General features: G+C 40.8%; 1 protein-coding gene across 1 annotated transcript in view; it reads left to right on the top strand.

Annotated features, from left to right (window-relative positions):
• The window catches only part of LOC118788165 (transcription initiation factor TFIID subunit 4-like), a 91244-nt gene that overhangs the window by 57553 nt on the left and 5731 nt on the right, over positions 1-27960 (top strand). The window contains exon 13 of the mRNA XM_036544059.1: positions 5964-6086. Coding sequence (XP_036399952.1) covers positions 5964-6086 — 123 coding nt within the window. The remainder of the gene's footprint in view (positions 1-5963; positions 6087-27960) is intronic.

Here is a 27960-nt window from a genome sequence, read left to right as displayed (position 1 = left end):
AACCTCACAGATATCAGTTCTGACCTTGTTCTTCTCCTAGCCCTGTGCCTCCAATTAAAGAAGTGGACACGGCTTATTCAGATACATAAATGGCTGCGGATTACACAAGTGGTTTGCTTTTCCTTTTATGTAGCACATAGCAACAGTAGACTTCAGCTCCATATGTGTAGGAAATGGATATATTTTATTTCTATATGTATACTGCTGTAGAATGACGATACCCAATTTCTTCTAATTTTTAGTCATCATACATCTGACCTATTATACTGTTCAGATAGAAGAATAACGTGTACTGATAAACATGACAGCTTTGTGGAAGTACAATGCAGGAAATTTAATATACTTTTGAACTACAACAAAGGTCATAAATATACTACATATATTCTCTAAAAGGTGCAGGAAACTTTTGAAGGCTATGGTGTAACTATGCTTGACAAATTTGGACATCTGGTAAATACCATTGTGTAAACATGAGAACTCGAAATTTGTAATTCTCTCTCAACCTGGTGGCATTTTAGGTTAAGAATCATAGGTTGATGGAGCCTCCAAGACGATTTAAAAATATCAGCTAAGCTCAGTGTAGCTTGTGTCCTGTGGCAGTACCAGGATGGCAGCCCAATGCCTGTGTCAGCTGCTGGATACACCCTCCCACTGATGTTCTTTAATTGTCACATATTTGTGTTATATTTACTATCAATTAATTGTGTGTTTAAGAACTTTGCGCTATCCTGCTTGAAAGGTACTTAATAAATAAGTTAATGATGCTGCTTCACTGCATTATGTTGAGTATTATCAGTTATGTCTTGCACAAGCTTACAGTGGTCACCATGGTAGCTGCCATTAAAGTCAGTACATTTTCACACGTGATGGAAACCATGTGCTTCCTATCAGAAAGAAGCCGTGGCAAGATACCGACCACATCCGAAAGAAGCCCCTCCCTGAAAACTCAGCTGTGGGATAGAGATGTTGGGCTTGCGTGGGTGTACCCTTGTACCCTTGGGCAAGGTACTTAACCCACAATTGCCTCAGTAAATATCCAGCTGTATAAATGGATGTGGTTAAAAAAAAAAAAAAAAAAAAAACTGTAGCCAATGTAAGTCGCTCTGGGTAAGAGTGTCTGCTAAATAAGAATAATGGGATGAAATCTGTCTCATAACAATGCACCACCTGCCAAAAACACGGAGGGCGTAGCCTGCCTAATGCCTCCAGTCTACATTCATACTGAACCGTTTAAGTTGCTGGATGTGAACATAGATGGGAATTCAGCACAAGCTAATTGAATGGCTACAGAAATGGCACTGGTGGAATCAGACTTTTGGGTTGTTGTGATGTAATGTGCATTGTTTTGATCCAAAGCAGCACAGTTACATAAACACAGAGTGTGCACTCAGTGTTGCCTGGTATTGGTACATCACAATTTACTGATGTACGCCATATTGCATATTTTATTAAATTGAATGGTACATCATCAGCTAAAATGATAATTTTGTTGGATGATGACTGTGCCTCTGTCCTCCAAGAATTAAATGAATAGATAAATGAATAAATCAAGGCATTGCCCTGAACATTTTACTCAAAGGTATATCAAAAGCTCATTCTTAAATTATTCTTAAATTTTAAATTTCCAAAGTGGAAAGTGTTGTTTGTAAGACTTCACACTGAAAATATCAGCTCTTTTGCCTCTCTGCATTATATTGTTTGTTTCAGCGTTCCATTGTTTTCTCTATTCCTGAAGACATCTGAAGAGGAGGAAAAAAACTAAAAAACTCTTTTGGTGTTTCAGTGTGTTTTTAATATTACTAAATAGTGCAGTGTGATAGAAAACAACAAAAGAGGTTTGCCTCAGAGCGAGATATACAAGCAGCTTGTCTCCTAAGTGAGGGTCTATTTAAAGCCTGTAGAACCACTCACTGTCTGTAGGCAGTAGCACTTCTGGGACCACTGCACCAGGGGAATAAGGTATGCTGGGCTATACTTGTGGCAAGCTGTCAGCCTCTTCCCATCACAGCGTAGGGGGAGAGGAGGCGAGCAAGAGGACATATTTCAATTAACGATAAGCCATTAGGGAAATGAGAATGAAAACCTCACTAGCGAGGCGTTTATGCACATTTCTAAATCATTGACCTTATTGTACGGCTAGGGTAGAAAGTGAATTTACCTCCTTTTTCTGTTAAAAAAGAAAGGAGTGGATGGAGTTGGAGAGAAAGCAGTGCCTCTGTGCAGCTCTTTCCTGAATGCCAGCCCTGCCTTTGTGTTTCTGTTAGATTGACATGTTTGCTTATTAGAGGATGGCTGCATGATTCACCTTGTTAATTAGGACTTGCACAGAGGGCCTCCGGGCAGCATGAAAAAAGAGCCCAAAGTCAGCACCCACAGTTGTGCACCGCTCGTGAGCTGGATTCTCTCATCTGTGACTGGAAATGAATAAATCATGGAGCCCTTCCTCTCAGAGTGGCAAGCGTGCAAGCATGTTCTGCTCCCAAGATGTAAATTAGACCTAATCAATAGAAGGTGATGATTGCTGGAACTTGCTGGGTTTAAAAGGCATCCATGCGACACAAAGCGCAGCAAAAACTGAGTCTGAGATTTTACATTACATAAGCACATTTTAATGTTCACTCCATCTCTGGGCTTAGTGTAATATCCTCCCAAACACAGTGAATGAGAATCTTTGTTGGATTAAATTTTTGTTTTTCTGTAGGATTGTTAGGTGGCTCTTATGGATGAATCCGTTTGTCACTCTTAGAAATGATTTCTTTGATGTAGTTTGCTAGTATAAGTCCTTAGTCTCAGTTACAGATTACTGTTAGTTTTGTCATCATGGGATCATATAGGGTAGGCCACATTAAGACCTTAAAAAGTCATGTAAAGCCTAATACAGAACTGATACTGTTAACAGTTGCTGTTGTGTAGCAGTGCTTTGGTAGAATCCTCTTGCTTTTTATCATTTACGGAATAGGCAGTTATCAGCGACTGTGTACAGGAGGCTGTCATCAGCTGTTTTTGTATTGTGAGTTGATGCAATGCCCTCATTTCAATTGAAATGTCTGTCTGCTCTGATCTTTCAAATGTTACTTGGCAGTGAGTTAAAGTCCCCATTGAAATCAGAGGAAACTTGTGATTTCAGGACCAAGACCAGCAAATGAAGAGCAAATATCTGAGAATCTGCTGAGGGGATGAAGAAGTATTTACTACAGTGTCCCAAAAAGCCTGATTAAACATGAAATCTGAGCATTGAGCCTTAATGGGAAAGGCAGCTCTGGTTCTCCTAGCTGTCATGCGTTTCATATGAAAAAAGGCGTGACAGACTCCAAAGATGTTCTTATAATTCAAGCCCTGTCTTGTACACACAAGAAAGACCGCTGAGTTCACATCAGGGGGAAATTTTAAGGATTTAGCAGAGAAGAGAAGTTTGTAAGGATTTAGCAGAAAAGGAAAGTTAACCGTGTCCGCTGTGCCATTCGGGGTTGGCTGTCAGAGCCATTGAAGTACTCCATTGTGTACCCCCGGAGAAGGAGAAAGGGGTGCAGGGGGTGGGATCAGTGAGGACACCCTGCCCGACCTTTATATTCCCCTCCCCCCAGCCCTCATGACCTCAGGCCTTCGCACTGCGCTCCATGGAGGACATCTGTCTATGAGCGTCTGGGAGGCCAGCAGCACACCCCAGGGGCCGGGGAGATGAGCCTTTGTTACAAACCCAACAGATAGAAAACAACAGGTGAGGAATTTGGGTCTGAGGAACATATCCTCATCCGAGTAGCACCCGTCTAAATGGATTAATCCCCTTCTCCGGGAATTAGCAATGCTTCCAAAACACGACTGCATGGAAAAAAGGAAAACACGAGTTACATTTTTAGGATCCAGGCATTTTTTTGATGGCTCCGTTTTGTAACCTTTTGAAGAACATTTTTCAGTGAAACATTTTAGCAAGTGTGCCCGTCCTAGCACAGCCCTAAATTATAAGCCCCTTTGAATAATTGAAACCATAAGGAACATGCCAGTGATTTGGAACGGACGGTTTAGACTCTGGAATAAAAAAATACTTGAATTAAATGTATATGGATGCAGCAGTTTTATTAAATCTGGTGTTACTATCTAATTTATTTATACATTTTCAGCAAATGCCAGAGGAGCATGCTGACAGATTTGTACAGTAAAGTTCAGTGGTGTGGAATTTGAAGTAAGAGTTTCTAAATTGGACCTGAGCACTTACCAGTACTGAGACATAGGTAGGTAATTACAATATGGCTGAAACACTCTATGGCTTGACTGCAGATGAGGATCAATGAAATTTTAAAACAGTGCTCCTAGGCTCTCTCCAGCTCCTGACCTTTGTAAGTGATTAGAGGCTGCAGGTTTCTTTCCTTCCCCCTTTCTGCAGGCTACTGTAACTGGTATTTCAGCTGCTCACAAGTCTCTGATACTTAAACAAAGACCCTAACAGGACCTGACAAAGGTGTACGTACATACATAAAAATAATTTCCAACTTTCCTTTGCACGTAGTATATGTTTGTGGTTGCGGCTGCAGCTTCAGCAGAGGTTGTTGTGGGGCTTATGTACAGAACTGGCCATCCTCATCTTCATCCCCATCCCTGTCCCTTGTTGCTTGTGCTGGCCTTGTTGCAGAGCCAGTTCTGTTCAGCTGTGGATGGGGCCTGGAGTCAGCTGTAAAACCTGGTGGGTTGGATCATGAGATGCTCCTGATGCGGGGTTATAGATAGTGCAGCAAGGTCTTGCTGGGGTATCGGGCCGGAGAGGCTGTAGCTGCAGACTGTTTGGGAGGGTGCCTGGTGCCAGTCAGAGACCCCCCCCCCCCATGTCATTGGGTACATTTTGGAGCAGCAGGGATTGTGTCCTGAAACCCTCCCCCTATGATGGATTTCAGGTGGTGTTCTATTTGCATTGTGCTTGTGGGTGCAGAACAGCACTCCACCCAACTGGCCTGGGATTGGGACAGAGTTGACAAGACCAGGCCTCCCATCACAGCAGTCAGTCTCTTTGTTAGCTTGCCAAGCTGGGGAAACCATGTGTGTGTGGACAATGTGCAGAATATCCCTTTGGATTAACATTACTCTGTGCTAATTTGCATGTAAACAGTCCTGGGTATAAGCCCTTAGTCAGCTCTCTGTTACTTCAGACTGATATTTGGGAAAAGTTGCAAGATTAGACTGTTTTAGGTTGTAGAACACTGGCTTGCTTGTATGTTTTTAGGAAGTGGTCTTACAATGGAATTTTATTTGATAACTGTGCAAGACATGTTAATATACCTTCATGTTTGCAAAGTGTATTCCTGGTTTGTTTTGTTATTGCTGATGAACAGTCTTATAACGTCAAAATGTTTCACATTGTGGGGAAAAAATTGGTGAGTGTAGAATGATGAATGCCAATGGCCACACTATGCTACAGGCTCTGAAAATGTTTGGCTTCAGTTTTTACAACCAAAGAATATCAGAATGGTAAAGACTCCAGAATGATAAAACGGTAATAAATAGACAATACACAAACATACACACACGCATGCATGCTCACACACGTTCAGGTGCACTGTGGCAGTCATTCATCTGTGACACTTGCACTTTCCACTCTGTATCCAGCAACACTGCTCCCACTGGGGTGGGGTGGAGGTGATGATGATCTTGGTGCCATGTCCCACAGCAGTCAGCAGTTTGCAGAGTAGAATGGGGCCCCACTCCTGGGCAACCAGAGCTCTTCTGCAGACCTGGCTCCTCAGCAGACCCGGCTTCTCAGCAGCCCTGCAGTGAGACAGGGCATTCCCTCAGGGCTGCGAATCTGTGAATGCCTCCTCCACAGGGAAAACGAGCATAACTCACAATCAGAACAAGGAGAATTGTCACAATAACACTGTCATTTCATTGCTTTGTGTGTACTAATGTACTGACCCTGAATGGCAGTGGATTGAGAGGGCCACATTGGCTAATCCTTATGTTGCCCTGTCCTTCAGATGCAGCAGCAGGAGCTTGCACAGATGAGACAACGAGATGCTAACCTAACCGCGCTGGCTGCCATCGGACCGCGGAAGAAACGCAAGCTGGATTGGCCCGGGGCCACACCGTCAGGGACTGAGGTAAGGATACGGGTGTCACTGGCCTCATTTGGCCCACTGTATCCCTCCAACAGGCTGTCCTTCAAAATGTCTTTTCATTCTTTTACCAAATCCACACACTGATTTCAGAAACATCCCAGCCACTGGAGGTTAACTTTCCTCTGACCCTTCCTGTGGATTCTCCCGCTGTCAGAAGAATAAGTGATATATGACTGATATGATTGTTATTATTGTTACGATTCCATGATCTACAGTATAGCACAGATTATATATTGTTACTATAATTATGTAATATTATCATGGAATAGAAAGTGGTATGTCCACACATAATGGATCTGTAAACATACATTCACATGTTGCAATGTCATTGCAATGCATTATATACTGTAGATTTTTTTATAATATTTATTTAGCTATTAAAATATGGAAATCTTGGATCAATGTAATTTGTGAGAGGTGAAGTAACAGTTCATTCAAACAGCAAATAGTCAAATAGTTAACTTTTTTTGCTGTATACAACCTGTTTTTTGTTTGGTTTTTTACACAACATCTTTTTTATGTCTGTAGCTAGTGTAACTATATTTTCTGGAATAAATTCCTGCAAATGTTAGTTTTACATTACATGCACATTTTTGATTACACACAACAGTCTCTGATGATACTTGAATGAAAGGGTCATTTTTTGTTCAAAATTAAGGACATACCACAGTGTGATCATTTTGAATTTTGTAAAGCACCCTCAGTCATCACTTTAAAGTTGATAGAGCTATCTAATGAAGCAAATCATTCATTTCAGCAAATATTTTTAAGCTTGTTTGATTTAATTTGCATGTGTGAAAATTACATGCAGTCGGAATGCAGCTGGAATGCAGACTATATAGAAATGAGAGAGGCTGTAACTACTACTATAGGAAGCCAAATTTGCTGTAAAACCCACAGCAGGAAAACTGGGTTTAGTTGAATGCTTACATTGAAAGATTAGGACTGTACTGGCCTAAAACTGTTTTATCTGGCTACAACAATGTGAAAGAAACTTCAGTCACTACAGCAGTAAATAGGCTACTGTACAATAATAACCTATTATTTGTGTGGAAATCCTGGCTGAGGTACAGTTGTTTTCCAGTACATTTTATATAAAATTCTTTTGGCCTCAGACAGGGTCCCATTTGAACTTCAATATCCAATGGATTCAGAGTTCTGTGTTTCACCCTTTGAACCATTGTGTCTGTGCTTATCCAGCTGGGTAACAAATGGACATGACTAATTCAAGACTGACTCCCACTGATGACAGCTTTCTCAAAACAGCATGGTAGTCCTACAGCATTACACTAGTGCGTTCATTAGTCATGCAAGAAACACATTCACTTTCATAGCGTGTATTTGAAAGCTAGGTATTTTCACTGGGTGGACCTGAAAAATAAGAACCTTTTCCTGCTTACATTCAGAAAAGAGGATACATATGAAACAACACTCGGTGGTGGACTTTGTGACACATCTCCATGCAGCCAGCACAGCCTCAGCTCTTGAATGTGTTCTTCTTTTGCACTGTTCTGTATTAGATTTCATTCACTCTGAGTTGTACATTAAATAGTACGAGTAGGTAAAAGGACAATTTCAGCAAGAATCATTTTTGCTTATAGGAAGGCATAGCTATTCAAGCTAACCTTAACCTATTGGTCAACGTTTTTATAAATCCTCTCATTTGGTCACATCTGCACATCATCCACCTGGCCTTCCACAGAGAAGAACTTAAAATACTCAGTATAAAGTATAAATAACAAAATAAAAATATTACTTCTGATGCTTTAGTGCTGTGCTAACTTTCATCACTACATTTTACCCTGATTGCTCTGTTTGCCTCTGTGCCCTCTGCTCCTAAGAAAATGTTTGCAGTGCCTTTTAAAAAAGGCCTTGCATAAGATACACAAGAGCACACATGTTTGGTAGCCATTTTCAGGACCCCTGTCTAATTTACGCTTAAGTTACAGAAATTAATGAAGCTATCATGAGCTATCGCAAGGCAGAGGGGGTGAATCTTAACTCACTTGGTTTTCACCTCCCCGTGTTTCTTTGCTGTGCATGGGCCGGGGATAGCTGGCGGCACTGTCTTCCCTTCTTGAGAGCAAAGTGAATGTGACTTTTCTAAGGGGGTCATAGGATGCCTGTGAGGACCGTGGGTGTTGCTGGACTGCTGCCTGCTCTCAGCTTAACTGAAGGGCTCGTCAGAGATTTCATCTCCTCAGAAATGAGCTGCAGGGCCCCTGGCCAAGAATGTGGAAAGGGCCATAGCGTGGAGCCCGCCGTTGTGGAGCTTGCATGTTAATCCCCGGAAAAAGGGAGCCCTTCACTGTCCCAACTGGAATTAGGGGTAATGACCTTGCTGTTAAGAGGAGCTCTGGCTGAAAAATGATTTTCCCCTCCATCCCCTGCTCCAACCTGGATGTTTTAGTTTTTCTTCAGTAAGGTGACCAGGCCTTTAGAGCCCTGGCCTGTCAGAGGGCCTTGATCAGGGCCAGAGTGTTCCTCTCAGGCTTGATCTCATTAATGGGAAGGAACAAAGAGGGCCTCACAAGTCTCTGTCAGATGGATTAGCTACAGGGAAGCATAATGGAAATGCTCAGTAAAGAGGAGATGGAGCCCAGTATTGCCGCGCTTGCGGCTCACAGCACAGAGGAATGCCCCCCCATCCCCCCCCCCCCCAGAGGGTGACACAGAAATGTGCAGGAGGGCTGACACAGAAAGGGCAGAAGGTGGAGGGTGGAGGGGGTTGCAGTATGGTGGCAGTGACCCCTTCCCCTCACTATGCACAAGCCCCAGTCAGTATCCCCCATTTCACCTTGTGTATTTATCAGTGGAAAATTAGCCTGTGGTATAAAATGCATGATTTGCCAATGAATTTTATTTACCTGCTTGAATTATAGTAGCCTTGAAACATTATTGACACGGGCATTAAATATTTATGACATTATTTATAATATATATATTTATTTATATTTATAACCACTATATAATATATATTTATAACCACTCACAAAAAGTGGCATTAAAAAAAGAAAAGGTTGTAATTAGATTTGATGTTATATGTTTCTCTGTGTTCATCGCCTTGTCTGCATTGACGTCCCCCATACCCATGTGCTGGCTGACCTCAAAATGTAGCATATTTTTCTGTTTTGCAACAACCAGTAGCCTATTTCAGTTCATACAGATGTTTTGTATATCTAGTTTTAACATCAATCTTGAGCAACTGCTTATTAAAACCAAATCTATTATCGTGCTTGCTAGCTAGCCAATTAGATAATTTATCACAGTTGCATACCAACCACTTACTAGTGGCAAATTTGCAAATTTTTGACTTTTTCATTAATACTTTACAAAACATCTACATCTAGATCTTGAAAGCACTGCTATTTCTCTTCTGCTATTTTGTTGAAATTACAATGTACAATATAATTAGTGTGGTTGCCCAATGGGCAAGGCAATGGACAGGCGAAAACGACAGGAATATTTCACTTCCATGTTTGAAGGGAGGAGAGGGAGAGGGGGAGAGCAAGCCCAATGCACACAAATTCAGGACTTCAGTTCCTTGTTGGAAAAGCATGTATTTTTAAACTGCCATATCTTCAAAATCCGCGCATACCATCAATAATGCACACAGGCAACTACACATCGCATTTTCTTCAGAAAATGCACACAAATCTGACTATCTTACTAACAGACCAAGCAAACTTAGTTTATTTCACACCTGTTAGGTTTCAATGCATGGTAATAAAAAAAATTGCATTATGTAGTTGCATAAATCACTCTGTATTATGCTGTTGTCCTCCTTGCATAAAATATGATTTTGTTCTCTCAATTTGCTGTTGGGGAAAGGGCTTGCGGGGGCAAGAAAACATGACATAACAAATTGAGTAACTCTGAATCAGCATGGTTCAGGTCAGATATCTGGACACTGGAAAGGGCAGTCCAAGGTCTGAGCTGTCCAATCACCTGAGCAAACATGAACGAAGTAGCAGTGCAGGCTAGGAGGCCCAGTTCAGCATGGCCCTTACCCAGCCACACCTCCGCCATGACTCCAGGTACATCAAAGATGGAACCTTTACCCCCTTCATTCTAGATCCTTTCAAAAGCAGAGGGAGGATGTGTGATTGTAGTAGGGAAAACTCAACGGAGCGTCCTGGACATTCACTTCGGCGTTAAAAGTAATGCAGCAATTTAAGCACTTGCCTTATTAGCTTCAAAATGTAAAATTTCATGTCCACACCGCAGGTCTTTGTACTTAATAAAATTAAGTTGACTGTACCAATTAAATGTATTCAAAGCAGCGTTGCATTTAGAAAGATGATTATTTACATAAACCTCCTGGATGGAGTCATTCATCACATCAAAGTAAAACCCCTGTTATCTTAAAAAAGGGAGAAAAACAAAGCAGCTAAAATGCCTGGGCTTATTTGACTATCGCCATTCTCATATCAGCCTAATACAGGCTTCTGGAAGAGGTAGGTAGATTTAATAATGGCAGCCTTTTTCCATTTGAATAAATTTCACCTTCTTTCAGAGTATGGATCAGAAAAGGGGGAGAGACAGTCAGGGAAGGAGAGGGAGTGTGAAAGAAGAAAGAGAGAGTGACAGAAGACACAAGGAAAAACAATGCCCTTTCCTGCAGCAAAATTAACAGGAATCACATGGAAAACAATCTGAGCTTTGTATGAAGAGGAGAACTATTAAAATGAGCCCCGAGCTACGGACTGCACCCAATATCACTAAAACTGCACTCACTGCAGATGTGGAGGCTGTCTTATGGGCAAGCTACACTGGGTTCTATAGCTACAATTAAAACCAACCCCTGCGCCAAAAAATTAGTGGATGAGGGGGAGGCAAGTGGGGACATGAACCATCAAAATGGGATTGACATGTGTAGTTAGTAATAACAGTGGTCTCCAAGCCCTGCGGTTCTCCGTGGTCCTCTTGTTAATGAGAAATGTTGACTCCTGGTTTGTAAATTAAACTTGTAATCTTGGTTAATGAAGTAAGTCAATCCCAAATTCGATTCCGCTGTTTCCTTAGCGCTCCAACCCACTGCCCATCTTCCTGTCACCCTACGTGCCCCCCCCCCTTGCCCATCTTCCTCTCTCCCTGCATGCTCTGCTTCCTCGCCCATCTCCCTCTCTCCCTGCACGCTCCACCTGTCCACCCTTTTCCCTCTCTCCCTGCATACTCCACCCAACTGCCTGGTGTTGGTTTATTCAGGGGAGTTGCTGAGCCAGACAAGGAGGAATATCCCCTCTGTCACCACGAGCATACTGAGGGTTACTGCAGAGCTCTTTACAGACCTTCAGGTTCAGCATTGAACAGAAAGGGACACATAAATAATGTATGCTTGGGGGGAAAGAAAGATTTGGAGCTAAACCTACATTTACATGTGCATATAACAACCTACTCCGAAGACGACTCCCGGGTTTTATCTGCATACATCGAACATATTGACGATTAGGGGGACCGTGAACAATCTGTTATCTGTTGCATAATTCGAACAAACCAAGCTGATTCCCCTTGTCTTCAGGCAGTTCTCTCAAGGGGGTGGGGGGGAGGGGCAGTTGTTGGGGATGCTGGAGGGTTTCTTTCCAGCAATTTGGTGGAGCTCCTCAAATTGGTTAGGCTTATGTGGCTGTGAAGACCAAGCAGGGCATGGCATGTATGTAGTGTATTCATTATGTCCACAGGTTCTGGTGCACATTACTGAAGACATTTTCACAAAAAGAAGCCAAATTTGGTCAGTTAAGAAGTGTTCTTGATATATAAATATAAAATATCATATATTTTCTTGAGCATGAGTACTATATTTACCAGACAAGGGGGTTGATGTCTTTTATGCACATGATACATGATACTTACATATGTTTTTTCCCAGTAAATCTAAATGAACAAATCTTGTTCTGTAGCTCAATGTCAAGCTCTGCACTCAGCTTTTGCAGTGCATTTACAATCCTCACGTAGTTTTGTCCTGAACCTCTTAGCTCTGAGTCTCTGAGTGATGAAACACTCTTTTGATATGATTTGATCAGCTCTCTGAGGGAAAACTGGGATGTTCATTACATTATTGTCATATCCAGTGTAGCTTACACAGGTTACAATTTTTACATATTATCCATTTGTACAGCTGGATATTTACTGAGTCAGTTCTGGGTTAAGTACCTTTCCCAAGGGTACAACAGCAGCGCTCCAGCAGGGGATCGAACCAGCAAGCTTTTGGTTACGAGTCCTGCTCCTGTGCTACACTGCACACCTATGTTCAGAGCATCTTCCAGAGCCTCCAACAGCCTTGGTGCTCAGCAGGCACCAGGATAATTTTGCTCAGGAAGGCAGGGTGGGGGCCTGCAGTACCTGCTGAGCGTTTCCGATCCAAACTGCCACAGCACCAGGTGATACTCATACCGCACAGCAATGCTCTGTGGGGACAGATAGGGTGACTTCGGCTAAGCTTTGTGTTCCCTAATATAAGAAGGAGTATTTCCTTGTGGTTTTGGCAACCCTTTATTCCTGCTCTTGCCTTCTGAGAAGCATGAGGCCCTGTCCTGGCCGACAAGGGCTGCCCAGACAATTCGCTGCTGTTGAAGATATTGGCATATGCCATAGCAAATAAGTGCTCTGCTGTGGACTATAGCTGTCTTCTTGATAGCTGCTTTCCTAATAGCTGTATTTACAGACTATATGAGAGAGACTCTCAGAGAGTTGAGTTGAATCTGAATTTCTTAAACTTCACAAGTGACCTGAAAGGACAAATATTGAAAATGTATTATTATTTCAGTAAACCTAGCTTGTGTTTCAGAGGAATATATTTATGTGCATATTCTCAACTATATGTGGTACTTGTATGTACATGGCATGCTGAATATGCTTATATATGCATTTGTGCTAATGATACACATATAAGAAGAGTTTTTAAAAAGAAGAAAAAATGGAAAAAGAAATGTTTCCTCATAATGAATGAAATTGTAATGTACTGTACTACTGCCTTTAATTTAAGTTTGCACTGCAATAATGGTTAAGTATACAGTTTTGACAACAAAGCTGAGCCGGAGGCACTTAAAAGATACCCATCATAAAGAAATTAATTACTTCCCTTGTTAATCTTGATATAATTAAATTTACGAAGAATTAAATTAGTTGCAGTTTTCTGAGAGTTCGGGACATGGAGAGACCATGCTGTGGGGCTGTACACCCCCCCCCACCACCTAGCCTGCTGGCCAGGGAGGTGTGAGACATCCCAGTACCGAGGAACTGGGGGAACAGAGGCCAGAGCGCTGCCTCTCAAAGCTTTACCTAAAGGCAAATTGCTCCTAGCCTGTTGGCAACAACGCTAGTTAACCAGGTCTCAGGGAGTGACGTAACCACTGCAATCGCTCAGCTACCTGCTACCCGCTACCTTTACTGCTTTACGCAGGGCTCACACGGTCTATTCACTTCAGCTCTGCCACACATGTGCCCCCTAGACCTTGGAACATTGTGGATCCTGTTAACCCTCCTGTTATGTTTGGGGTCAATTTGACCCCATTCAATGTTTAACGTCTCTAAATAAATGCTCAACATCATTTTTTTTGCTTCATATTTAGTGACTTTTCCTAATTTAATAGGGACAACTGGGTAAACACAAAATTAACATGATGATATGTTTTTAATGCCCTGTTCTCATGTTGTACGCATTGGTGTTGTTTGGGGTCAATTTGACCCCAGGCTGTTTTAGCTGTTTAAAACATATAAGAAGTATCAACATTTTACACACATTTGTTTTGCTTGTTTTTGATGATATTGAGGACACTGCAACATGCAATTTTATAATATAATTTTACAATGTAATATAAGACTTCCCTCTGTTTTAGGGCCATAACCTATCATAATAATGCCTGTAGTAGTGCGAGAACCATGGACAGTTCACATGACATGGGGGATGGGAAAACATAATTTCCAAGAGAACTTTGATATTTCCCATGCTGTGAGGGAGGGGAACTATGGTTCCCACACCTGTGTCTGCGCATGACAGTAGGGGAGGAGCAAACATATAAAAGCTTGCACAGCATCCTTCAAAACCATTCCTCTTGGTGCTCTGTGTGCTCTTTCTTTGTGCTCTCTCTCTCTATTGAAAATGAACTCTAAGCAAAAGTTTTCTGCCAATGAGGTTTTGTCACAGCTGTTTGCCAGTGAGAGTGTCATAGAGGAGACTGTATATGACACAGAGGATAACGTTGAGGAGGACCCTGATTATGAGGCATCCTCCTCTGATGAGAATGAGACTCTAAGTGTTGACCCTCCTGTTTCTCAACCACCAGAAGGCATGTTACCTTCAGAAAATGGAAAGTTATTATGGTCCCTCTCCCCACTTGAATGTCAGGGTAGACTTAGTGCTGCTAATGTTATCAGGATGGTTTCAGGCCCCACCAGATACGCTGTCAGCCATGCCCAAGACATAAAATCAGCTTTTGAGTTCTTGATAATCAATTGAAAAGAATATACTGGAGATGACAAACTTGGAGGGGAGGCGTGTGTATGGGGGCAGTTGGAAAGACTTGGATGTTACCCACTTGTAAGCCTATATTGGGTTGTTCATTTTGGCAGGAGTTTACAAGTCAAAAGGCGAAGCAACAGCAAGCCTTTGGAATGCTGACACTGGAAGGGCAATATCTCCAGCAGCTATGTCTCTACAGAAATTTCATCTTTTCTCCCGTGTCATACGTTTGATGATAGAGAAACAAGGCAGGGCCGAAGAGAGCGTGATAAACTCGCAGCAATACGGGATGTATGGGACAAGTGGGTTCAGCGATTACCTTTTTTTTACAATCCAGGCCCCCACATGACTGTGGATGAATGTCTGAGTGCATTTCGTAATTACAAAAAATCTGTACTAAGAAATAATAAAAAGGCCTTAACATACCAAAAAGATCTTTCTCTTCGATTTTAGGTTAATCAGTGAGATTTTATGGTGATTGTCATGTTTTTCCATAGTCGCATAATAGGTATTCTACATGTATAGGGGTGGGGGGTGGGGGGTGGGGGGTTATTTAAAGCCTATTTACGTAGTCAACAAAGAAACATAAAGTACCTGACACATAAATTTGGGTAGCAATTTTAATTTCCACCATTTTCTGGAGGTTTAAATTGCTGGGGTCAAATTGACCCCAAACATAACGGATGTTAGTAAATTTGAACATAACAGGAGGGTTAACAGAAAGCATACGTTTCATGTTTTGATGCTATATTTTAATCTTTTCTTTGCACTTTTCCCTCACTAAATGAGAAGCAAGGATAAAATTAGCCACAGAGAGGGGTGCAGGAGAATAAACAGGTCGATCCATTATGGAAGGGAGGTTATTGGCTACTTGCCACTCCTCCAATGGAGGCCCATTAAAAGTGCTAATGTCTGCCTGCAGCAGTGCTGGAAGCAGCAGAAGAAGGGCAAGGAAGGCATATTTCACATGCATCAAACCCAAGAATTAAATAGACCAATGTTCCCTAAAAAGACTGAAGTACATCTCTTTCTGATGTGCGGCATGAGCAGGAATTCATTGATCTCAGAATGTCCCTTGGCAATTATAAAATATTAAATCCAAGTCACACTTTTCAACTCAGCTTAATTTTTTTCTCCATTCACTGCATTCCATTTGATCAATTTTAACTAGTTAGCAATGATTTCTAATAGAAAAAGGCCTTGCACAGTCTTTAAGCTACTCTCTTTAAAATATCTTTTGTCATATTTTCTCTGAATTTTTGCTGTCTAAATAAGAAAGCAATTACAACTTTCGATGGAAGAGGCAGGAAATCCTTTGACTGCAGTGCGCAACCCAAGTCTTAGCTGAGATATAGGCTGCAGATACTGAGGTGGCTTTTGAAAAGTTCAGATTTTCGTTGAACTTTATAATTGAATGTGATGAAATTGCACACAATGTGAGATCCCTTGGTATTAAATATCTGTTGTTGTTTCAGTTTTCTGACATTTACAGAAATCTTTGGGAAGGTAAAATGCATTAGCAGGTACCCAATAGGACAGTAGTCTTTTTGTTTGCATGTTGTAACGTTGTAACACCATCTTCTAGAATTGTCAGTTGGTCTACAGTTAATTGCCTGTATTGTTCATTTCAACTACAATTTTCAGTAAATGTATGTACCCTAGCTAATTGACAAGGTGCACAGTTCATTTACTCCATTTGGTATTTGTTAATTTGCCCATTAAGGTTTAGAATCAATCATTGCTTGTGTAACACACATTCTAGCTGAATTGGTTACAGGGGAGAAAAAGAGTGCTTCCTTTGCTATTTTGTACACAGGCTGTGATGGGAGTTAGACACCCTGAGATAATTAGTAAACAATATTAGCTCTTTAATTCAGGCATCTTTTTGGCAATTAATCTTTAAATCCACATCAATGATGCAACAGCAGGATATATTTTTATGGGTTTTCTGTGAGTACGATTAATTTGGAACACACTGTATGTATACATTTTGAAACAATGTGGCTGAATAATTACACAGACACAAACCCTGCTGTTTCTTACTTTCAAAGACTGATGAAATTCCTATGCTTTGTGGATAGATACAGAGTGACATTTTACCTTTCAGATGATTTAAGTAATACAGCTTTCAAAATTCAGTGAAATTACAAAAAACTATTAAATGGTATTATAGAATTTCAACAGATGTGCAAGCTCTGAGTTTCTTTCCTTTCTCTCTTTTGTTCTTTTTCCCCAAAGTCAGATTGGGAAGGTTTTCAGATTAAACACTACAGTAATTTATGACAATACCTGTGAAGGCCTTGTATGGGCCTGCTTGGTTATATATACACACAGTCAGTCTTTAGCTGGTAGAGGTGGGGAAGGTTTTACAGTAAGCGGACCACCTGTGTCGAGAGGCTATATTGCCCTCCAGCTCACAGGTGAGCTTTAGGTCACCTGTCGACAACCGTTAAGCACATGCATATGGTCCTTATTACCTGGTCAGCAGTCCGACACGGGTTTTGACAACACTGTGCATTCAGCTAGGGAGGAAAACCACAGGCTTTGAGCTGGAACGTGCCAGCTTCACAGAATCTCGGCGCACTGGCTGTGGGTGGAATGGAGCTGTTTGGATGCCAGGCAGCCTGGTATGGAACTTTCAGTGTGCCAGCAGGCACGCCTGCGGCTGCCAGCCCAAGGTGCAGCAAGAGTGTTTCCTTTACAAGATGCGCAATTAACATCACAGAAAAGGCTGTATATTTAAATAGAGTCAATATGTAGATAGGATCTGTACACATTCACAGCTGATAACAAAAGACAAAGTGGTTTTGCCAGAAAGCCATAGAGGCACCAAAGAAGCCAAATGGGGCTTCTTTAAAGCACCTTCAGAGGTCTCTGGAAGAGTAAAGGTGCAGTGGCAGAGGTGTCCAGGAGATGGGACCGGTAGAAATTACTAGGAAATTAGTAGTTTGTAGGGAAAATGTGTTTGGAGAATTATTGCCACCCTTGATATATATGCACAAAAATGCTGTAAAATAAAAAATTATATTGTTATTGACATAATTTTTATTTTTCAAGATGTGTAGAATAGTGTGCTTTATTAATGACTTAGTGGAATCAACTAAAGTCTTACATTTTTCAAATAACAAATTTATTTCCCTAAAAGACAGGTTTCACAATTGAGTCTTTTCCTATAATTTGTGATAAGGCTAGAGAACACATTTGAAGGGATTTTTGACCATTTCTCCATGCAGAACCTCTCAGGATCATTGATATCCTTGGGTTTGTGCTTATGGGCTGCCCTCTTCAGTTCAGACCACAGGTTTTTGTTGGGATTTAAGTCCAGAGACTGAGATGGCCAGCAAAACATCCCCAAACCATCAATGACCCACCCCCATATTTGACAGTAGGTATGAGGTGCTTCTCCTTTTATGCATTCCTCTTTTTCCACCAAACATGCTAATGTTATCTACAGTATGGCCAAAACGTTAAATTTTGCATTATATTACATCGTTGGCATTTAGCAGATTTAGCAATTTTGGTCTCATCCGAACGTAGCACTCTCTTACAATCATAATTCCAATGAACTTGAGATACTTGGTTTTGTTCCTTGTGCTCAGTAAGGGCTTTCTTCATGCAGCCTGTCCAAAGAGCTTGTCGGTATGGAGGTGGCATGTTATGGATGTTTTTGAGACATGGTCACCCCAAGATGCCACCAGGCTCTGCAATTATTGAACCGTGATCCCTGGGTTTTTGGTGGACTCCTTCACCATCTTCCTAACTTTTCTGATTATTGCCCTTACAGTGCTAAGTGTAATCATTTCTGTATTTTTTTTGTAGCCATTACCAGTATTCTGAAGGTCAACTACCACCTGTCTCTTTTGAATTGACTATTCTTTTGCTATTCCCATGGCAATGGATGACAAAGGGATATTGCATGCATGTTACCTCATTTATATACCCTAGTGCAACAGGAAGTGATGGACTGACACAATATAGTTCCTTTAGACTGAAACTAAAACGTTTAACTAATTAAATTAACTAAAGTTTTGTTGCCAATTTAACCTTGAGATTACCTAATGAAAAACAATGAAACATGAGAGAATAAATGTATTGAAATCAAAGTTTTCACATGTTTGAACATGACATATAGATTATTATCTATATCTATAGTGTTATATTATATGCAGCCTATTTTCTTCATTTTTATCAAGGCTGCCAATAATTCTGGATCTGACAGTAGCCTACTGTCTGCTGAGGAGCATTTCCTATTAAAAATGATCTGTCTACTCTTCTGCCCCAAAAAAGTACAGTCTCTGTGTGTTCAGGCATTAGGTGTAACAAGACCATGTAACAGAACTTAGAAATGATGCTTCTAGGGACGATGACAATGCCTAAGCAGGGTTTCCGCGGGTCCTTAAAAAGTCTTAAAAAGTCTAAAATCCAGTAATCTGAATTTTAGGCCTTAAAATGTCTTAAATACAATTTTGACAGGTCTTAAAAATTGATTGGATTATGAAGTTAACCTTACTTTTATAAAGTTGCATTACCTTCAGTCTCGCTTTTAAATGTGTTTTTGGGAGAAATTTGTATTGATCACGCTGTAACAAAACTACATAACGAAACCAACATGGAACCAATAACCACTAATGTAAACTGTGCAGCACGGTCAGAATTTATCGGAGCACACCCAGTTAGTGTGTTGCGATGTGGTGTGTGGGCTAACGTGGCATCTCCTCTCATCAAAAAAATAGCTACTTCTAGAAGTAATAAGTTAAAATAGTTTCTGTTAACGTTACTTTCATCTATTATGGGTAAGCGCAAGCTCTGAGAGCAAGAGATCTGGCTTGAGAACAGCGCATTTAGTGCTTAGTTGAAGCCTGTTGAAAATGACGAATTTTAAGCCTGCTGCACCTTGTGCAAGAAAACGTTCAAATTAGGAACTAAGGCATTAGAGTTGCATGGGAAGTCAGAAAAACATAAAGCTGCCGTACAAAGCCCCCAGCAAATGCCTGCCATCACCCAATATTGCTCTGTATTCACATCAGGAGCATCACCAAAGTCCAGCTCCAGAGCAACCCACTCTGCCCTAACAAAGTCAAATGCTCTGAGGAGGGGCTGCAAGGAACAGTGAGCTGAGCTCGAGAACATTGAGGAGGAGATTGCGGCCAAGGGAGAAGAGCTCGGATTAATGTAGCCTAGAAATAGGTCTTAAATTGCATTCATAATGGTCTTAAAAAGTCGTAAATTTAACTTGTTGAAGCCTGCAGAAACCCTGCTAAGTTATGATAATATTAGATCATAGGTGGTTTCTGTTTTTGAGGTGGTTGTATAACATTGTCCATATTAGAATGTGCCTTAAACCATCTATTTTTCATCTCCAGCTCTTAGTGCTATACAGTCCCTTCCTGGAAATTCAATGTGCCCATCTCTTAACTAGTTGTAAGAAGATTGTTTGCTCAGAATTAGACTGTGGTGAACTTGTCTTTCTCAGATCTCAGTGATATTTTCATTTATTTTAATTTCATTCGTCAAAGTTTTTGTTTTCTTGAACTGATAATCCTTTTGCCCATCATTTTGTCAACGTTGTATCAGCATTGACACTTACAGCTTGTTTTTGCTTTAATGTTGCCACTTTTCTGCATCAACAGTTCCACCGTGAAGGGCACTGTGCTGAATATAATTCAACTGAAATCATGTCATTGGCTCCTAGGCAGGAGTGGCTTCAGATTGAAACAAATGCCATGTCCCTTCTTGCTACATGAATCCAAGTGTTTGTAAATACCATTTGACCTGATCTGACTGCTTTAACCTGAATGACTCACGTGTTTCAAATCTGGCCATCTGTTTAAATGTCCCACCTAGATTCAGTTACAGAAACGCGTTGGATCTTATGTACAGGGCATTCCTGTTTAAACTATACCACTGAAACATCAAAGATTGTGGCACAATATTCAGCTGACAGTGTCCTCATTCACTTTACCATCAATGGTGGGGAAAAAAGCCTATGTTCTACAAAGCTGAGACAAAGTCCATCAGCAACTTCTCATTGAACGTCATTTGAAGGAAAAAAAAATCTCATGCAATGACACTGCCACACCTTTTAAGTGAAGGGTACAAAACCAACAATGGCTCATTAGCAGATATTTCCGGAGACAAGGATTTGTGACTCATTAAGCTTTTTCCATTCCATCTTAAATCGACTTCATGTCATTTATGAAAGGGTTTGAATATTTTATACCATTAAGATCTGTAACTAGGCTTTTATGAGCAGTGTAACATACTTGGCCTGATGTGTTTTTTTTCCCAGAATATTATGTGCTCTTTTCTTCTTTGGATAAAGAGAAAGGAAAGTGTCGTTGGGTCTTCTCCAGTCTGTTCGTGGATAAGAGCATTACTTTTACTCAGAAATAACCTTGCCCAGGTCCCCTCTTTTGTGTAGCGGGCATTATGGTTACATTATTGCATTGCAGTTCGATCGTAGTTTCATAAATGATCTTTTTGCAAGTCTAAGATTTTACATACCCTAAGTACTCAAACATTCAGACACACACACATAATTTTCCTCCAAACTTCAGTCTAGATATTTTGGCTGTAGTAGAAACTGCTCTTTATGTTTAGCTCTGTTGTCATTCAGATGCAATTTTGGAGGAGACCTTACAAGCATCAGATATGGTAAACTAATATACTTAAGTGTCAACACAATACATGCAAATGAATGAAAAGGGAAAGTATTTGTTCTCATACAGCAACAGTTTTCAATTTGAACAAAAAGGAGCAAAGATTTGGTTTCAGGGTGGGGACGTTTCACATATTAGAAGGTACTAGAATTCCCATGCTATTTAACTATGTGACCCTAGGACTATCCTCTGAGGAAGTGTAGAAGCAGCCCTCTCAAATTGAGCTTTAGGGTCAACTTTCATCTCAGCTGTAACCTGTGGATTTTGAAACTCAAGGCAATAAAACTGCAGCTTTGTCAGTAGTCTGCTAATTAGAAAATTCTTGACCTCAAGCAAGATGTTTTAATTATGTGTTGTGTCAACTAGTGTGCTGATTTAGTCCATATGTACACTAAAGTGTGATACTGAATTGTCCATCCCCCCCTCCCCCCATTCCAGTGGCAAGAGACTGGAGTTGTTCTTCAGGTTGGTTGTTGTACAGTTTTGTCTCACATCTTGCCAGTTCTGTTTCACTGGCATTCATGCTGGGATAGACTGATTGCAGAGAGGGGAGACTATGGTGGTGATGCCATGCTGTGCTTCTGTTAGGCAGCACAGGGAAAGACAGTGAAGGGTTAATCAGAAATTGAGCGGGCATGCTGGGGGCAGCAGTGTTGCAGAACATAGTGGTGTTCGTGCGAAGGCAAGTCATTTCCCGAAACACTGCAGACACATGGCCTCCAGCGGTCTAAAACCTTTGGAGACCAAAATGGCTCACAGGAGTTTGAAGTAATAAGGTATTTTTGCCTTTTTTCTTCTTGACTGAAATTTTGCATGGCCTCTGTGCCTCACCATGGCACAACATCACTGTTGGTATGTTTTATATGGGCATTATGACACCCTGCGATTGGCCATTTTGAAGACTAGTTCTGCAGGGGAGGATTGAACCACATCTGTTTGTTTTGTGTTTAATTCCTCCATCCTTCTTCAGATCAGAACGGTCAGAGCCTGCTCTTTCTTCCTCTGTTCAGTGCTGCCCTCACCCCCAAGTTTAACACAAGCCCAGATAGAGACGAAAGCTATTTTTATTGTTTCTTTTTCCTCTCTTAAAATAAGAAGAAAAGGAATGATCATGCTCCTTTGCAAAGAGAGGCATTTCACTTCAGTAATTTCAACCGCACACCTGCGTTTGGGTTAGTGTAGCTGTGAGACACCGCATGAAGCAGAGGGCAAACTGCACTGTGAATTTCCCCAAAGTCTGCTCTAGTTGCCCATTGTACACATGGACAAGCGCATGACCTCACCAGAGTAGTGCAGCCTTTCTTCAATATCCAAACCACCATGATCAGCAGAAAATGACCGCTGGGTTATTATTTATTTTTTTTTTGTAAACACATTTTTATTGGCAAAACAGCAAGTATTTTAACACAAAATACAGACAATACATTGTATTTAGTGGTAGTAATAGTATATAATATATAGTAAATATAGTAGCCCTCCCGCCCTCCCCAGGCCCAAAGGTCTGTTACCAGCCAAATATACAACACAACTGTGAAAAGGGAGGAAAAAGAAAAAAAAAAAATTATAAAAAAGGGGGGTGAATAGGTGTATAAAATTAAATAACAGAAAAATGGGAAGGAATTGGGGAAATGCATCAACCTATTTGTTGGATTTGTACTAAAGTTATAGTGCCAGATGAGTGTATGTGTACCAGTTATTACATTTGTCACTGGATCCATACAAATGTTTATCTACATACAACTGTATATACATATATGCACGTGGCTACACACCCGTGCTTGCACATAATCAAATAACAGGGACTTGCATTGAGTTATATCTTATCTAGATGAACTAAGGCCATCATAAAGCAAAAGATGCTAACAGACATATGTGAAAATCCTAGCACAGTAAGATTTAAAAGGGCACAATTCCAAAACCCTAGTCCAGTGAGAGAGATTTCGTTCTTTCAAAGTAAAAGATGAGAGGCTGCCAGTATTTGTAAAAGTTTTAAACTGAGCCACGGTCAGTAAACTTGGATCTTTTCAAAAATGATTTCAAAAATGACATTAGGTCACATCACCAGGATGTATTTGAGGGGGTGAGCGATTTTTCCAGAGAAGGAGAATACGGTGACGTGCTATCAAAGACGCAAAGGAAATCACATTTGCTTGTATAGTAGATACACCCCCGCCCTCATCAGGAATGCCAAAGATGCCAGAGCAATCTGGGGGGATGGATCAAGGGTTAACTCGAATACCTCAGAGATGGCACTAAAGAAATGTTTTCAGTATTCCACCAACCTCAGGCACGACCAGAACATATGTATCAGATTTGCTGGTGCTAGGGAACATCTATCGCATATCAGAAATATTTTGGTATATTTTTGATAATTTAGATTTTCTACGATGGATCCTATGGAGGACTTTGAATTGAATAAGGGTAAGCCATGCAAACAAACAGGAAGAATTCACAGCTTTTAATGCTGCATCCCACCATTCCTCCGATATGATTTCCAATTTGTCTTAATCTTTTGCAGTGCATGGTACTTATCTGCGGATATAAGATCATATAAGAAAGATACAGTATGTGGTCTTTTTAGATGTCAGCAACCTGGACCTGGAAATATCTAAACAGGTCTGATTGTTTAAGATTGAAAGTGGAGCACAGTTGTACAAAGCTAGCAAACAGGCCATTGATATAAAAATCCCTAAGGGAGGTCAGACCTTTCATTCGCCAAGAGGCATATCGTGAATCAATCTTGGCTGGTTTGAATAATTCATTATTACAGAGGGGAGTGGTTAAAGGTAAAGAGGTCCAGCCAAAATGCTACTTAATTTGCTTCCAAATTTTCAGGGTGGCAATAACCATGGGATTAGAAGAGTGCTGCCTTAAGTTGGATAGACACCAGCAGCCGGTTGCACCAGCAGATCGATCGATCTTTACCTAGTTCAAATGTAAATCGCCACTACGTTCGAGTTTACGAACAACTAAAAGTTATACCGTTGCACCAAATCACATACATTCAACGTAGACTTAAGTTATATCTTAAAACTTACACCGAACACTAAGTAGGTGCAATGTCTGCCGTAAAAAAGTTATTAAATTTGAACTCCAACAGGCGCTTATGCTCCTTGTATTTGGCTAGTAAAATAAAAATTTCGTCATGAGTGAAATCCTTTTTTCTTGGTCTATGTTCACCAGACATGGCCAAGCCTGAAATATATAGTAACACCATGGTCCGTTATACATTGAATGAAAAGCGAAGCATATGCTCATGCTAGCTAACAGAGTTGACAGGCTAGCATAACACATCACCAACTTGAACAATGTTACACTAAAGATTACGGCAATAAATCAGCTAAAGGCGAACCTTGATAACTTTTCTGTTACTATTGTTATAACGTTAACTTACCTATTATTGTTTCTTCATTCTTAACTTCGGTTGGCTCTTCTGTTAGTTGTTCAGCAAAAGTTATTCCGTTAATTCAGTTAAAATTTGTTGCTAGACAACCTTCAGCACCTCAAGAGAAAGCGCACTCCACAAACCATAGTGAATGAGCAAATGCACATTGGTACAAAATAAATACACACAAGAAATTAATATGTTAAGTAGGCTTGTATGAAAGGTAAAAAGAGGAAAAAATGTCTACAATAATTAGCCTATTAAAAACTTGACACTCTGACTTGGAAGGCTGGAACAATCGAATCAGCACAATGACACATGCAGGCTACTGTGCACAGCAAATGTCAAAAAAGCCGTATTTCCTGTTTACATTGTATGGTGCCGTTTATTGGCCTCAAACGACATTGACATTAATTGTGACAATATTTTGATTATGGATCGCTTTATGCACTACTAGTTAAGTTGCATCTTAAGTGATCCTGGTGCAACCGAAATTCTGGACTTTGGACTTTACACCTGAACTTACGATCGACCTTACGCTCTGCTGGTGCAACTGGCTGCTGGGCTTTTAGAGATGAGGAGTGACAAGATTTTTCCTCTAATTGAATCCAGCTGCTATCTGGATCTGTAGCCCAGAGTATAAATTTATGCATATTGGGTGCCCAGTAATATGACTGAAAGTTTGGAAGACCTAATCGATCCTGCTGTCTCCTCCTCTGAAGAAAGGATTTAGAGATTCTTGGGGTCTTACCTCCCCATATAAAGGTTAAAATAAATGGTTCAATCAGATGGAAAAATGATTTGGGAATAAAAATAGGTAAACACTGGAATAAATACAAATACCTGGGAAGAACGTTCATTTTTAATAATTTGTAGCCTGCCTTCTACACTGAGTAGTAAGTTATTCCATCTCTGCAAGTCATCTTTTACTTTAGCTGTTAGGGCAGTAATGTTTTTTTTTCATGTAAGTATGAGATCCAAAGGAATTGAGTATGGCTAAAATATGCGGGACAGAATTAATGGGATCTGAAACATAAAGAAGGAGGTCATCCACATATAAGGATACTTTGTGTTCAGTTTCCCCCCCCTTCTAATACCTGAGAAAAGACTGTTAGCTTTGAGTGCAACTGACAGTGGCTCGATGACAATAGCGAAAAGGAGGGGGGAAATCGGACATTTCTGGCATGTTCCACGCGAAAGGGGGAAAAATTGAGAATGCTGAGAGTTGGTGGTTTGACAAAGAAGACCAGTTACTATAATATACCTCCCATTTGTATCCTGGATGACTTCAGAAGACATAAAAGGTACCTTTTTTAATCAATATTGCTGCACCCTTTGTTTTAGAATTAAATTTGGAATGGAAAATTTGATCAATCCAAGGTGTACAGAGTCGTTGGTGGTCTACTGTGCGTAGATGTGTTTCTTGCATGAACATTATGTCCGCGTTCAAGTCTTTGAGGTGAGAAAATATTCTTGCCCACTTCACAGGACCATTCAGCCCTCCCGTATTCCATGAAATTATTTTAATGGAGCCTCTCTCTCCTGTGGATACTAATGGATTCATTGTCATATTTATTGCTACGATTCAGAAATGAGAGAAATGGTATAGAGTATTTGAGAAGCTGGACTAGAAGATTAGATATGTTCATAATTCCAGTCAAGTCCAATAGATCAAGTAATATATAGTGCAGGTTGATTTGGCAAAAGAAGAAAAGAAAGGAAAAGGGAAAAAAGGAAAAGAAAGTAAAGGAAGAGGTTGTATTGGCTGCTTTTCTATAGTTATAAAGAAACCTGCCCACATCCCACCCACCCATAACCCATAAACTTATGCTCACTTTCCAATCTGTAGTGAGGTACAGGTAACTATTGCTAACTAACTTGCGGAAGTACTGCAAGTGATAACACTATCGCCCTTTCCCTGTGAGAGAGTGCTGATGAGCTAGCATATATGAACTATATATACACATCCAAAGAATCTGAACTGAATTAAGAACAGTGCAAAATGTCATGAGAATTACCTAATTTCAGAATATTTGATCCAACACAGCTATCAGTTTAGAGGAAAGTAAGACTATGATTTGCCGTCAGTGTCTTACTAACTAGCGCCCTGTCCATGTCAAATCTTTGAAATAATGAACGTGGATTATAAACTACGTCCCAGGCACCACCCAAAGGCAAGGTGCCACTCAGCTCATCTGTTAACTTTTCCTTCATTTCTCTGCATATGAAAATGAGGCTCTCCGTCACTGATTACCATGGCCCATGTAGTAGAGTGTGAGATGGAGAGGCACACCACAGGAGATGGACGGGGGGCCACACTGGTTTGAAGCAGAGCATACTGGCGAATGCAGGGTAAAGCATTGTCTCCTGCTATTTGGTCTGTCAGCCAGCAATTATGCAAATGTTTTTTCCAGCTCGACAAAGTGGTGTAAACTGCAGAGGTTCACCCATCTCCATCTTTTTGGCCAGACCAGGTTATTGACCCTCACCAATGAGGTGGAAACCTGGGCCAATACTACTCTTAACAGCAAAACCATGCTCAAAGTTGCCAGTCAGGACAAAGGCAATAATGTGATTCCAATGCAAATACATAGACACCTGGGCACCTCACTGCCGTGGGAGAGTTAGGCAGAGAGACCAGCTGTGTCCTCCAATTTGCCCTAGATACAAAATTCAAAAAAGGCTCCAACAGCCATCTCCTCTGGTCCTGCTCTGTTTGAGATTGTTGAAATGTTTTGGTCATATGCAAGCCTAACCTCTTCAGAGCATTCTGGGATAGTAACTCCTTCCCAGCTGACACCACTTTGCAGGAAAATTCTTTGCGTTATGGTATACTGCACATATGTCAATATCAAGGCCCGCGGGCCAGACACGGACCTCCACAACTTTTAATCAGGCCCGCCAATGAATTCTGACAATCAATTTAATGTGGCCTGTGCTCTGGTGTTTAAATTTACGTCCGTGACAATACAACATTGAAACGCAGGAGGTGCTGCCATGCTCCACTCTCATGCTTTTATCAGAGAATTAGCCTACAATGCAAAGAACATGAATGCTATCTACCTTTCCAAAGGTAGCTAGCAACAACAATTGCCAAAAAAGAAAAGTGGACAATGAATAGCGACAATTTCAACGAAGATGGGAAACTGAATATTTATTTTGTGAATTCAAACAAAAACCAATGTGTCTCGTATGTCAAGAATCATTGGCAGTTTTCAAAGAGTATTCAGCCTATCGTGCACTCCTCTTTAAGGTTTTAAATAGACCAACTTCAACATTTTTTCAAGATTTTCAACATCACAACCAGACTTCTGACGGATTTAACACAGAGTCTTCTTTGCAGCGAACCGC

Source organism: Megalops cyprinoides, chromosome 13 (genome assembly GCF_013368585.1).
Source record: "Megalops cyprinoides isolate fMegCyp1 chromosome 13, fMegCyp1.pri, whole genome shotgun sequence".
Classification (NCBI taxonomy): domain Eukaryota; kingdom Metazoa; phylum Chordata; class Actinopteri; order Elopiformes; family Megalopidae; genus Megalops; species Megalops cyprinoides.
The sequence above is the reverse complement of the archived record's forward strand: the minus strand, read 5'-3'. Positions and strand labels throughout refer to the sequence as shown.